The sequence below is a fragment of the Delphinapterus leucas genome, chromosome 16, assembly GCF_059928025.1.
Source record: "Delphinapterus leucas isolate spDelLeu-1000000601 "Yukka" chromosome 16, BTC_Dleu_Yukka2, whole genome shotgun sequence".
Lineage (NCBI taxonomy): Eukaryota > Metazoa > Chordata > Mammalia > Artiodactyla > Monodontidae > Delphinapterus > Delphinapterus leucas.
In genome coordinates, this window is record NC_143144.1 from 5,775,689 (window position 1) to 5,790,255 (window position 14,567).

The following is a 14,567-nucleotide window of genomic DNA, read 5'->3' on the forward strand; positions in this document are numbered from 1 at the left end:
AACCTGACCAAGAAACAAGACATGCTATTAAATAACGCATAGCAGGCGATGAACATAACCACACTACTTGATGCATATGCAGACTTGGCAGAAAAGCTAAAGCAAAAGCGGAAGCTAGGGAAAAAACTAAGCAAGTTAGCTTAGCAATTGGAAAGATTCTATAGGCAGCAATGGTCCAACATACAAAATGACGGCTCTATTGTGTTTTGGAGACAAATCATGCCTGATTATGCAAACAGCTGTCACTTTGCCAGAAGATTTGACTGTCGGCACTAAGTTGTGATATGCTTAGCCTACAGGGTACACATTAAAATGATAACTTCATACCCGATTCACCTAAGATATGATTAAAACTTGTACACACACATAGACAGGAAAAGCTAAGATAATACAAGACTAAAGATGTCGCTTTTGGCAAAACTTTACGATCAGAACCAAGTGACATCTCAATTATTTGAATTCCTCTTTTTGTTAATCCATTGTACAGATGCCTACAGGCATGTATGACAGCCAAATAATTCTACACAGGTGACTCTTCTGACTGATGGATATGCTCTTTGGCTAATGATTGGTACTCATTAGCCATAGTCTCTTGGGCTTCACTGACTCAACAGAGTAACAGGTATTTCCACCTATATTCCCTACACACTTAAAGTCAAGATTGATGTTCAGATACAGAGTGGTTTTGGGTTTGCCTGTAAAACAAGTCAAGAATAAGCTACCTCTACTTAGAACACAAGTTAAAAGACACAGGTCAGAAGGGCATCCCATCTCAGGAGACTCAGAGTTCTCGCTTCATTCCATTCAGGACCCCAAACCAAATGAAACACCTGAAAATTCTACCGCTTTGGGGATGTTTATACTTTATTTCTTCCAGTAAAACCTTGATGGCTAGAGGGGAACTCTGTCAGCTCTTTCTTGCCTTGCTCTATAGCTGGGAGCTTCCACACATGGGAACCTCATTCGGCTTCTTTAGGAAGTGGTAGATTCCACAACACGTGAGGACAGCACAGCACTGTACATACATCCAGGCGTGACCAGACATAAGTCCTTCCTCTTTACCAGCTGCTTACAGACAAACACATAAGTGCAAAACATTTTCTACTTAATAAATTGCTTAGAGCCAAGGAAAGGGGTCTATAAACAACGCTTTTAATGCTTCAAAAACTTTTTATTATTTCATCCAGTATTCAACGAAGGTCTTGGCAACCATTTGCCAAGACTGTGTGCAAAAAGATGGGAAGAGAAGAGAAATGAAATCCCATAAGAAGAAGAAATCATTTACTAAGCAACAATAAGAATATGCTGAAGAGCGTATCTGATTTTAAAGGGTTTGTATTATATTAGAAATAAAATTTATAACAGAAGTGGGCAGGCAAAGTATAGTAGGGACAAATTCATTTCCTGATCAAAAAGAATCTTCCCCACGTCTAATACTGCAACTATAGATATCTTCTGTGGACAGAGTGGAGCAGCTATGATCAAGGAAGTTTAAACCCACAACCCCACATTGCTAGTAGACTAGCCCCAATCCACCTTTCAGGTCCCTGCTCATGGTTCAATTCCTGAAAGCTGTCTTGCCTGATACCCCTAACTTAAGGGAGATTATGTTGACCCTTTGTTTTTCCTTCATATGATTTGCACAGTTATACGTCTATGCTTACTTGTATAATTATTTGATTAGTAGCTATAGAGCCCTAAGTGCTGGGACCAAGCCTCTCTGGCTCACCGCTCCCTGGCTAAGTACTTGCTTAGCTCAACGCTTGACAAAAGTAGGTGCAAAATAAATATCTGGAAAATGAATGAATAAATGAAGAGTTTAACTCCCATATTTTCAACCTAGGGAAAACAAAAGGCCTAGACGTATCAGCTTTCTCCCATAGGTTACTAGCTAGTGCCATCTTAAACTGGAAAGGCAAATAGTAGGTAATATTTGAATTACTATCAGCAAGAAGGTCCCTAATAACTCTAAGAATCTAATCACTTCTCCAAGGTGGGGATGATCCAGTTTCTATTTCAATGTTTTCAGTGATGGCCAACTCACTACTTCACAAGTTAGCCCATTCTGGTTTGGGACAAGGCTAATTCAAAAGTTCTTCCATATACCACGTTGACGGCTATGCGATGAGTTAAGTAAAATCAGTTGATCATTCTCTAGTTTGCAGTTTTTACCCATACTGAGTAGTTCTTACATGAAAAGGCAGAAGAGCTTTGTCTGGAGAAGAAAAGAGTATCCCTAAAGGGAAATTTTAAACAAAAGAAGCCAACAATATCTATGTGGATGTTGAAGGAAAAGGCCTGGTGAAAAACTGTTAACCTTGGGCACTGAAAGAAGAGCAGCCTCACAGAATTAAGTGTGAACAAAAATACCCTGGCACGTTGAGGCAGCCGGGCCAGAGGGGGACACACGCTAGCACGATAGGTAATGCACGTTACGTGGCACGGTGCCAGGTGCTCGTCCCTGGAATGGAGAGGTCTCTGGTACAGCTTAGCTGGTGCTGATTAAAAAAACATAGATATAAAAGATACACAGGCAAAGGCTGGAAAAATAAGATTATACGCTACCTTCAAATCCGTAAGGCTCCTAGAAGTAAGGTTCAGCCATGCTCTCCTTTATTCCTTGGAACTTGAAAGTAAAGAGTCCTAGGTCCAGAATGACCAACCATCCAACGCATAAGACATAATAATTCAATGTGACTAAACACCAGATGACCTATCATTACCTTATGCAATTGGACTCAACTCCTAGTTGATAAACGGACGCAATCTCCACCTTTTGGAACTAGTATCACCATGTTTCAGGTCACAAAAACAGAAGGCATAGAAGATGCATACCAGAATCTTTTCAGTGTTGAGAGAAAGCAAAGAGTCACAGGGTGGTGGTCCTTTGGGTTCGCAGTCGGAGTCATGGAAATTCAAAAAGGATGACTCTGAAAAGCAAACAGTCCTTGTTATTCTCCTTACTTTAGATGTATGGCTCTTAGGCGCTTAACTATGAATTGCAGTGTGAAGAATCCACAAAATCAAAACAAGGACAAGGGTAAAAAACACTAAAAGGGGCATCATGTCTTCCACCTCTACAACTGGGTAACATTTTATAGTTTCCAAGTATCTCACACACGCCTCGGTGATTTTGTCCTCACAACAGGGAACACAGCTGTTAAGATCCTTTCATGGGATACCTCTGATGTGGCAGCATTTCCCAGAGGTTAAAAAAAAAAATCACAAAGAGGGGAACAAAGTCAAGCCAGGAAGACCTGATGTTAAGAGGTATGTGCTAAGGATCTAGTATCCAGAATATCTAAAAACTCCTCAAATTCAACAAGAAAAAGACAACCCCATTTTAAAAACGGGTAAAGGACTTGAACTGGCAACTCTCCGAAGATATACAAACAGCCACTGAGTACATGAAAAGATGCTCTACATCATTATTAACTAATGAATACAAATCAAACCACAAGGAGGTACCAATTCACACCCACTAGGATGGCTATAATTTTTTTTTTTAAACGGGAAATCACAAGTGCTGGCAAGGAGGCAGAGAAATTGAACCCTTGTGCAATGCTGATGGGGATGTAAAACTGTGTGGCCACTGTAGAGTTGGCTGGTTCCTCAAAAAGTTAAAGATAGAATTACCACCTGGTCCCGCTATTCCGCTCCTAGGTACGTACCCCAAAGAACTGAATACAGGGACTCAGACAAGCACACATACGCACATGTTCATAGCAGCACCATTTACAATAACCAAAAGGTGGAAAAAGCCTAAATGTCCATCAACAGAAAACAGATAAACAAATTGTGGTATATACATATAGTGGAATATTATTCAGCCTTAAAAATGAATGAAGTGGGGACTTCCCTGGTGGTCCAGTGGTTGAGAATCTTCCTTCCAATGCAGGGGACGCGCGTTTGAGCGCTGGTTGGGGAACTAAGATCCCACATGCCGCGGGGCAACGAAGCCGCACGCCGCAACTACTGAGCCCGTGTGGCACAACTAGAGAGTCCGCGCTGCAACTATAGAGCCCACACGCTCTGGAGCCTGCGTGCCACAACTCGAGAGAGAAAACCCACGTGCCACAACGAAAGATCCCACGTGTCTCAACTAAGACCCAACGCAGCCAAAAAAAATAAATAATTTTTAAAAAACGAATGAAGTACTGATACATATTACAACATGGAAGAACCTCCAAAACAAAAACTAAGTGAAAGAAACTAGACACAAAAGGTCACATATTGTATGATTCCGTTTACATGAAGTGTCCAGAATAGGCAAATCCATAGACGCAGTATGCACCTTGGCGGTTGAAGGAGGGAATGGAGAGAAACTGCCTGACGGGCAAGGGAGTTTACTTTGGAGTGATGGAAATGTTTTGAGGTAATTGCACTACCTGGTCAACGTGCTAAATGCCACTGAACTGTTCACTTGAACATGGTTGATTCTACATTATGTGATTTTTTTTTTTTTGCGGTACGCGGGCCTCTCACTGCTGTGGCCTCTCCCGTTGTGGAGCACAGGCTCCGGACGCGCAGGCTCAGCGGCCATAGCTCACGGGCCCAGCCGCTCCGCGGCATGTGGGATCTTCCCGGACCGGGGCACGAACCCGTGTCCCCTGCATCGGCAGGCGGACTCTCAACCACTGCGCCACCAGAGAAGCCCAACATTATGTGAATTTTGCCTCAACAACTTATTTTTTAAAACATGCTCTAATGCAGCAGTCATTAAAGAGCACAAAATTATGTTCAAGAAACCACGTGAACCAATTTAGCTGAATTCTCACATGTGTGTATCCTAACGACAGGAAGAAGGACATGACGGATCCAAGCGCCCTGGTGGGGAGCAGTGACTGAAGCCGGAATGTTAAGCCTCACAAGGCACAGCGGGGTTTAAAGGATGGATGGGTTCAGACTGGCGGGCAGAAAGGGAATGGATACTCCAGGCAGAATGAGTGGTGTACAGAAACACAAAGGCAAGCAAATGCAAAGGGGCAGTGAGCAGACCACCCTAGCTAGAGGAGGGAGTCGGTGCTGGAAAATAAAAAAGGTGAGTGGTCAGACTAGGAAGTCATGGACCCAGAGAAAGGCTTTAGTCTGACAAGAATGAAGAACCAGTAATGCTTGTTGATAGGCAGTTGGATATACGTTCATCAATAACCTGTCTCCCCTACCTTTCAAAAAAGGTACCATTTGAGAACTCACATGTTGAGCCCTGTGCAAAGCACTACACAGACATGGCTGTATTCTCTTCTAACAATCTCTCCACTTTATGGAATATTTTTTAGTTTCAATAAATAAACATCGACATAATTTTATTTTTTATTGTAATTGAAGTATAGTTGATTTATAATATTAGTTTCAGGTGTACTGTTTTTTTTTTAATTAAAAATATTTTTTTAATTTTTGGCTGCGTTGGGTCTTCGTTGCTGCGCGCGGGCTTTCTCTCTAGTTGCGGCGAGCGGGGGCTTCTCTTCCTTGCGGCGCGTGGGCTTCTCATTGCGGTGGCTTCTCTTGTTGCAGAGCACGGGCCCTAGGCGCGCGGGCTTCAGTAGTTGCGGCACGTGGCCTCAGTAGTTGTGGCTCGCGGGCTCTAGAGCACAGGCTCAGTAGCTGTAGCGCATGGGCTTAATTGCTTGCGGCATGTGGGATCTTCCCAGAAGAGGGCTCAAACCCGTGTCCCCTGCATTGGCAGGTGGATGCTTAACCACTGCGCCACCAGGGAAGTCCAAACATTTATTTAATTTTAAATGGTTGCACAGTATTCCATTGCATGGAATTTAACCATACCCCTATCATCGGATAATTAGGATGTCCTTTCTTTTTCCTTAATACAGACACTTTCAATGAGTATCCTTGACCTATATTTTTGCGAATTTACCCAACTGGGCAATTAAACTACAGTATAACATATGTAATTGCTGAGGCAAAGGGTGTAAACAATTTTAAGACTTTCCATATATATTGCTCCATTTCCATCTCAATGCTTAATAATTTCATTTCCATTCACAGTGTATAACACCACTATTTCCCTCTGCTCAAAGTAGTGTCATTCTTTTTATCTTTTCCAATCTGAAAATAGTACTAGTAAGATTAAACTTTTGGTTGTATCTCTTTTGTAAATTGCTTATATCCTTTGCTAATTTGTAACTCATCTATTCTGGCCTAAGATTTAGAGAAGAATTTCTAATTATCTACTTTCTCACCTCAGGACCACTTATGAAATTATCAATTTGAATGCCACCTTTATAACACATTATAGTCACTGGGATCTGTTTCTAGACTCCTTTTTTTAAAGGAATCTTTGAGATGATTTACATCTACCTTCTGCAGTAGCTCTGACAGATGACTCTTCAATCTCTACATGGACATTTATTTCTAAAAAATTATAGTAGTTATTCACGATCGTTGTAGAAAATACAGAAAAATCACAGAATGTAAATAAAAGTCACTTACAATACCACCATGCGTTGAGAACCACCATGAAAATTTTTGGTGTGTATAATTAGGAGTGATAATTCTGAAGTCGGGTGGCTGGGTTTGAATTCCTGTTCTCTACCACTGCTTACTAGCTCTTGGCCACTGACTTAGCCTCCTCCATCTTCAGTTTCTTCATTTGTAAAACAGGGTCAGTGATAAGTTATCTACGTCACAGGGGTGGTTGTGAGATTTAAATAAGGAAATATAAGTAAAGCATGTGGTATAGTTTCTGACACAAAGAAGGAGCTCAAAAAATGTTTGCTACTATTGTTATCATGAGGTTGTGAGAACTGAATGAGCTACATTGTTTTATAAGCTGCCCTTTCAACTTAATAATATAACGTAAACACTTAACTATATGATTACATTTTCTTCTACATTATTTAAATTTAAACTTGGTGAGATTATATATCATTTTAACACTTTAGACATAAAATTTCAATTCTCTACAATAAACCTGCATTTTGTTGTTTTGTTTTGTAGACTTTCTAATCCCTTATAATGATGTTTATTCTGACTTCAGTATCATTGTTTAAATTACTATAGCTTTACAATGAGTGCATACAGGTTAATGTAAAAGCAAAGCCTCATCACCTTTTTTTAAAAAAAAATTTCTTGGCTATTTGGATAAACATTCTTCCTTCAGATAAACTTCAGTCATTTTGTTACGGTTCCAAAACAAAAAGCCCTGTATGGTTTTTATTAGAATTGCATTAAAATTGTAGATTAATGAGGGGAGAAACACTTGACTTCTTTACAAAATTTAATCTTTTATTAACCTATGTGGAATTTTATAATTTTTATACAGGATGTACACGTTCAAGTCTGCTGTGATCTTAAAAAAAAAAAAATCGCTTGATAACCACAGATTCATCGGTGGTTGAATCTATTATCTGTTGAGCATCTACTATGTTCCAGTCACGGCCTTAGCCTCAATGGTCGTCAAAACCATAAATGACCCCAGTCCTTGTATATAGCATTCAGTGGGGAAGCTGACAGTAATCAGAGCCACATAAAAAAATGTCAGAATGCAACAGTTTAAGAGTCATGACCTAGAGCATAATCGGGAGAAGAGGTGTGTGTGCTCAGGAAAAGCTTCCAGAGGACTGAGTAACGCCAGCCAATACCAATATAGTCACCATGTATAGGTACCCTTCCAATCCCCTTTTTTTTTTTTGGCGGTACGCGGGCCTCTCACTGTCGCAGCCTCTCCCGTTGCGGAGCACAGGCTCCGGATGCGCAGGCTCAGCGGCCATGGCTCACGGGCCCAGCCGCTCCGCGGCATGTGGGATACCTCCCGGACCAGGGCACGAACCTGTGTCCCCTGCATCGGCAGGCGGACTCTCAACCACTGCGCCACCAGGGAAGCCCCCAATCCCCATTTTAAAGAAGAGGAAAACGAGGCCGACAGCCTAAGCAATTTGCAAAAGGCCACCCTCCAGCAAAGCAATGGAGGTGTTGGTTGGCTGTCTGCCATGAAAGAGTGAAGGCAGATCTAAGCGAAGTTAAGGACTTCACAGGTGAAGGTCCATGGGAGGCTGGTAGGACCGGGAGAGTGGCCCAGGCAGAGATGCAGCATACTGTCTATCTTTTGCCTTCTTAGCTGACTAGAGCTGAATATTTTATCTGTCCACATTATTGAACTTTTACCAGCTCTATTAATGTCTTCATTTACACACTGGATAACTGTGCCATCTACACGTAATTATATCAAGGTCTTTTTAATATTTATACTCACTTAGCATCTTATTTTACTGGACAAAACCTCCCCAAAGTGCTCAATAATACTCGTGATAAAAGGCACTCCTGCTTAGTCCTGAGGTTAACATGTCATTTGATGACCCAGAATTTCCTCAACTTTTGACAGTAATACTTTTAAATTTAACATTTACAAACATCCAGTGGGAAGCTGCTCTATGTGCCTATTTTGAGATTGATATATTTTACCATATAAAGGAAGGGTGGAGATCGATGCATCTTACCATATAAAGGAAGAATTCTCCTATTCTTTGCTTTACCCAAAATTTTAAATCAGGAAAGCTGGCTGAAATTTATCAAGTGATTTTGGATATTTCTTTATGACAATCATGATTTCTCTCCTTTGATCTATCAAGGTGATTAATTCCTTAAAAAGTTGAACCATCTTTTGTACTTCTAGAATAAACTAATTGATCAAGGCAGATTATTCTTTTGTTTGCTGGCTTCAGTTTACTAATATTTTACTTTGGATTTTTATAACTATGTTAATAGCTTTCTTTTCTGCCCCCGAACTTTATCAGATTCTGGCATCAGTGTTTTCTGCTGGTTTGGTAAGGTCTGTGATACAAAACTAGTTTGTTCTAGTTGTAACTAGAGTTGTCTGGAACAGGAGGTTAAATTTGTTCTTTAATCTAAAAATATTTAACTCACCATGGATTCAATTATTTTCAAATAATAACCCAACCAGCTGTATTTGAATGCTACAGATTTCCATGAAATTAGGAAAAGTCTGTTTTCTTCCTTGTTCAGGTCATACAAGTAATGTCATTGTGATTACTGCAGAAATAGTCTCAAAACACATTATAGAATCTCATCTTTTTCTTCTGCATCATCTTCCTGGATATTTCTCTACTGCTTCTTATTTTTAACCTATTTGCAGAGGTTTCTGCACCGTTGTCTCTTAAATTCTAACAGCCACTACGGTTGCGCACATACCCCCTCATTCATTACATGCAGTTGCATCTGCTCCCTACTTACACGTCAGCCTTATCAGATTCATCTATTTTATTCTTTTTTAAAGAAGAAGCTCTTGGGTCTATTGATCCATTCCGTTGTTGCTCTGTTTCTAATTCATTTATTCTGGCTTTGGTCTTCTTAGCCCTGCGATTTCCTTTATTTCCTCTTCTAGTTTCCCAAGTTTAGCATCCAGTTCATTTATTCCCTTTCTTCTTTAGTATTAAGATGCCATGGACGGCTTCCCTGGTGGCGCAGTGGTTGAGAGTCCGCCTGCCGATGCAGGGGACGCGGGTTCGTGCCCCGGTCCGGGAAGATCCCACGTGCCGCTGGAGCGGCTGGGCCCGTGAGCCATGGCCGCTGAGCCTGCGCGTCCGGAGCCTGTGCTCCGCAACGGGAGAGGCCACAGCGGTGAGGAAGAAAGATCAAAGACAGTGGGGAGAGAAGGAGATATGAAGGAAAAAGGACAGAGCTTTGAGAAAATTGGGCACAGGAAGAGGAAAGAGGCACCGTTTCCCGTTTGTGCAGCTAGAGAGGGGTAATGCCTGTAACTGAAGTGGGGAGTCTAAGAGGAAGAGTGCTTTCAGAGGGAAGTAAAGCGCTAACTCTGGGTTTAAGCAATTGCTCATGAGATGCTAAACCAGGAAGCTGTCTTGCAGGTCGTTAGGAAATTCCAGAGAAAGAGCTACAGATATAAATCTGATAATCATTAACTGATGGTAGATGATTAAGCAGGAAACGTAGGGAGGATCTCCAAGAAAGCTTAGGAAGCGAGAAGAAAAGAGCTGACCCTGGTGGGAACAAGATACTTTAGAGGCAGAGGGAGAATCAACTTGGTGATTTACCTTTTTTCTAAAGAGCTACCTATTTCTTTGAACTGTTCTACATCTTTGTCATAAAGCTATACAGAGAGTTATAATGATTCCTAAAGGCAAATACAGTTGACCCTTGAACAACATGGGGGTTTGGGGTGCCAATCCTCCATGCAGTTGAAAATCTGCATATAACTTGTAGTTAGCCCTCCGAATCCGCAGTTGCACAACTGAGATTCACCAACCACAGATTGTGTAGCACTGTAGTATCTCCTACTGAAAAAAATCCATGTATAAGTGAACCTGCACAGTTCAAACCCGTGCTGGTTAAGGGCCAGCTGTATTTGTTTCCTCTCATTTTTCTTGATTGCCCTTGCTAGATGATTGTCTAAACTTTACCAGTTATTTTCAAACAGCCAGCTCTTCTACTTAAAGCTCCTCTTTCCCTGACTTCAAATGTAACTAGTTCTGCAGCAAAGTAACAGAGGGGTTCAGAGCACAGGCTGTGGTGCCAGGCTGGCTCAGATTAGATGCCTAACTGGCTGTTTGACTTTGGGCAAGTCCTCTCATTTCTCCTAGCCTCAGATTCCTCATCTGTGAAACAGGAGTAACTACCACCACATACCCTCTTCGGGCAACTGTGAGGAATAGACATAATGCCCACAGTTCACAGAATGATTGTTAAATGTTAGTATATACATCTAGGCTAAAATTGCTGGGGTTTTCTTGTAAATTTCTTCTTCCTGCTTTCCTGAAGTTTATTTTGGCCTTCACAGTACTTTACGGCTTTCAAAATACTTTCACAGACATTCTTTCTTTTGGTCCTCCATCCTCTGAGGCTGGTGGAACATACCTTGGGCTCACTGTACACGTGGGGAATGATGCTCAATGTTAATGGACACGTTTAAGGTCACAAAAATGAAGAAACAATGAAGCGAAGATTCGCCACAGATGCGCTCTAGGACACCCCATCGATAGGGGCACACGGCACATTTATCACCGCTCATTCTGCCAAAGCGGGGTCCTAGTAATAGTCTACTACAGCAATGCCATCCAACTTCTTTCTTCTCCCCCTCAACCTTACACACAGCTGACTTTAAGAAGAGCTTCTTTGGTGGAGAGACAGGAGCTGACTGTAGGACATTGAGACAGTGTATATAAACATCTTCTTTGAGGAATTCTGCTGTAAAAGGGAACAGAGAGATGAGGTGGTGGCTGGAAGGACTCGGCGGTCCTGTCTCTGTGGCCTGTTTTTTCAAGATGGGCGCTGCACCAGGCAGAAGCCACGGGTCCTCCAAGGAGACAGGACCGCAGGCAAAGGCTATAAGTACAGCTGTGGGCGGGTTGACAGCTAGAATGGTGGGAAAGCGTGGAAATTCTCAATCAAATAAGAGGACAGCATTGCCTCCTGCTGAGGAGAGGCGGTGTTACTGCAAAGAGCATGCGTGTGTCACACATTCCTGTCCTGCAAGGGAAAGCTGACTGAAAGTTTGCGTTTCCCCGAAGGAAAATGTTTCATAAGGAATTCCACAGCTGCTTCCGTGCTCATCACTGGACCACCTGGCTCTAGGTATAACAGACGGTGGGCCAGGTTCACCTGAACACAAGGATGACTGGGCTTTTCCCATGGAGGAGCCAGAACTTGGAAGTCAGGTACCACATATTTATCGACAATTCTGGTCCCAGGTGTAGGGTAACCCGGGAAGAGCAGACCGCATTACCGTGGCTGGAGGAGCTCCCTGAAGGTCAAACAGGTGCTACACGGCATCAACTTGTAGTGCCTTTGCTTTTTTTTTTTTTTGTCAATAATTGGACTTTAATAATTCTGGTAAAAGCGTTTTTGCACAGATATGCAGGTATAAAACACATATAAAAAATGAACAAAAAGATTCCTTCTCTCCTTAACTACATCTTAGAACAGCCATGACTAAGTTTAACGTGATATATATTTCAGAGCTTAAAACCCAAGAAACTTTGCTTTTATCAGTTTCTGCATTTGTAAGACAACCACCGTTGAGAGTGAAGCTAGGTCCCCCTGAAACCGAGCTGCCCTGTCAAGTTTATGATTAACCTTTCTATTCAAGACTTTATTCTCTTTCTTATCCTGCTCCCTGTTCCCCCTCAAGATTGAGGAGTATCAAAGAAAAGGTGGCGGGGGAGGGTTGACCCCTGCGGGGTCCTCCCGGGTACCAAAGCCCATCCAGGTCACCTGTTTCTTGTTTGTGGAAAAAGGCTTTAGTCTCCTAGGTCTGCCCTGAGTTCCAAAGAGCAGACTCAAGCAGTTACCAATTAGGGAAGTGAGGGAATGCAGAAACTAAGGAAAAAAGGTCAAGCAAGAAACGTAATGGTAGCGTAAACAGTTCAGCGACAGAAGTCCTAGTTCCTCCTAAAGGACGATAACCTTGGAGTTGTTCTGCAGAAACTAAGACCCCACCCAGGTGGACGATGGTGATGACCTGCTGATCACAAGCCTGTAGATCCCAGACTGGTTGGAACCAGAAGCTTGATGATTAAGATCCCCAAAACATCACCTTATTTCCTCACCACCAAGCAATCAGAAGGAAGTGCACGGGCTACAACTCTCACCCCAAATGTTGCCTTTAAAACCCTTCCCTGAAAGCCATCGGGGAGTTTGGACTTTCTGAGCATAAGTTGCTAGCCCTCCTGGCTTGGCGCCCTGCAAATAATCGAACTTTCCTTCACCACAGCCCGGTGTCAGCAGACCGGCTTTGCGGTGCTGTGGGTGTGCAGACTCAAGTTCGGTTCAGTAACAAGGACGTTGTCGATTACCTTGCTGGGTGGTCCCAGGTGGTACTTTCCCTTTAGAATGTAATAACAGGAAAAGTGATAACAGGGAAAATTCTCCTCTGAAGAATTTATATGCTTCTTTTGTTCTAATAAAATACTCTTCATCAGTGCCTGAGGTGTGTAAGGTATCATAAAACAACTTGAAAACAGAGGCCGCCCACTGAGAATCAGGTTATACGGTCAACATATAACTAGTCCTCTGGAACAAGGATCTGCAAAAGCCATCTTAAAAGAGACAGAACGGCTTTTTAGCAAAACATAAATGTAATTTGACTGAAGCTGTATTAACTCAGTAAAGTACTTTAAAAGTAAAGTACTTGTAAAGAATGTATAAAACCAAAAGAAAAGGAGTTGGTCAGCTGCACAGAATGGAAAAAGAAGCATGGAAGCAAGTTACGGGGCGCCCATCCAGGAACAGAACAGGATGGCAGGTGCTGCCGCCAGCATACTGGGCAGCGGGCCTTAACCACAAAGGCTGCTCACTTAGCTTGGGGTTATAAACTGCGCCGAAAATGCAACGCAGGCTCAGGGTGGCACGCGCTCTTAAGAGCTGAAGACTTTTCGCATAAGCCCACGCGTACTGTCAAACGTCATCAGCTCTACTGGGAAAGCTGAAGCACATCTAGGCAGTGATGTGAAACCGTCAGAGATAAGGAAACACAGTGTCACTTAGAACACTCCAAACACAGGCAGGAAAAAGTCACAAGGGAAGTCAGCTGGTCTTTCGTGCAGAAGTCGTGCCAGGTGGAGGACAGACCACCTGACACAGGACCCCCGGGCACCTGTGTGAAGAACGCCAGCGCCTGAGCAGAGTCCATGCACTGTGCCGGTTCCTGAGGCAGAAATGAAGCCACAGCAAACATTTCCCAATGAAACAAGGGTGACGTAGAATAAGACTTTCTTAGCGTGCTTAAAAACAGATAGCAGCTATTGGTTTGGGGTTCTTCCTGGTTACACGCGTTACTCAGTTTGTGAAAATTTATGGAGCGTCACACTTGTGATGCACACATTTTTCTGCATATGTCATATTTCAATAAAGAGTAAAAATAAAGACAGCAGAAGGAAAATGTTGGAAAGCATTAACCCGAAGGGAAAAGTATTAAAATTCTGTTATTTTAATAAATTTTGTACTTATTCTATCTGCAAGATAACAAGCCCAAACAAAAAGATAAGATGACCTCTTTAAAACACTACACTGTGAAAAGGGGATGCTTTATAAGTTGGTCAGTCAGGCAAGTATCTACTGAGTGCAAAGAAACCAAGCTATCTCTACAGGCTGTAAAAGAGACTCCTTGAAAAGTTTTTATATAGAAAGTACTCTGCCACTTCCTGTAGTCATATGCTCCAGGTAGGTAGGTTTAAAAACCCAGGCCAGAACTTCCCTGGTGGCACAGTGGTTGAGAGTCCGCCTGCCGATGCAGGGGACGCGGGTTCGTGCCCCGGTCCGGGAAGATCCCACGTGCCGTGGAGCGGCTGGGCCCGTGAGCCATGGCCGCTGAGCCTGCGCGTCCGGAGCCTGTGCTCCGCAACGGAAGAGGCCACAGCAGTGAGAGGCCCGCATACTGCCAAAAAAAAAAACAAGTACTAGAAATGCATATGTTTGAACTAAAATACAGGTGGACCATCTATAAAGAACACATAAAGACATACTTAATACAGACGAATGCTGCACTGGAATAAGATGTAGCTTAACTTTGGCAGGAAGAGCAGAGGAGAAAACCTGAATTCTTGAATCAGTGGACAAGTTACAACTAGACCTTACTT

The 14,567-nt window shown here is 42.6% G+C and overlaps 1 protein-coding gene across 9 annotated transcripts in view; it reads right to left on the reverse strand.

Annotated features, from left to right (window-relative positions):
- Positions 1-14,567, reverse strand: part of TTC13 (tetratricopeptide repeat domain 13) — a 93,569-nt gene that overhangs the window by 49,630 nt on the left and 29,372 nt on the right. For 7 of the 9 annotated variants that reach the window (XM_022553189.3, XM_022553188.3, XM_089897392.1 and 4 more), the window contains exon 2: positions 2,836-2,930. The exons of 1 other annotated variant lie outside the window; for it this stretch is intronic. In XM_022553189.3, the coding sequence (XP_022408897.1) occupies positions 2,836-2,930 (95 nt within the window). One more of the 9 variants, XM_089897394.1, reaches the window with a different exon arrangement.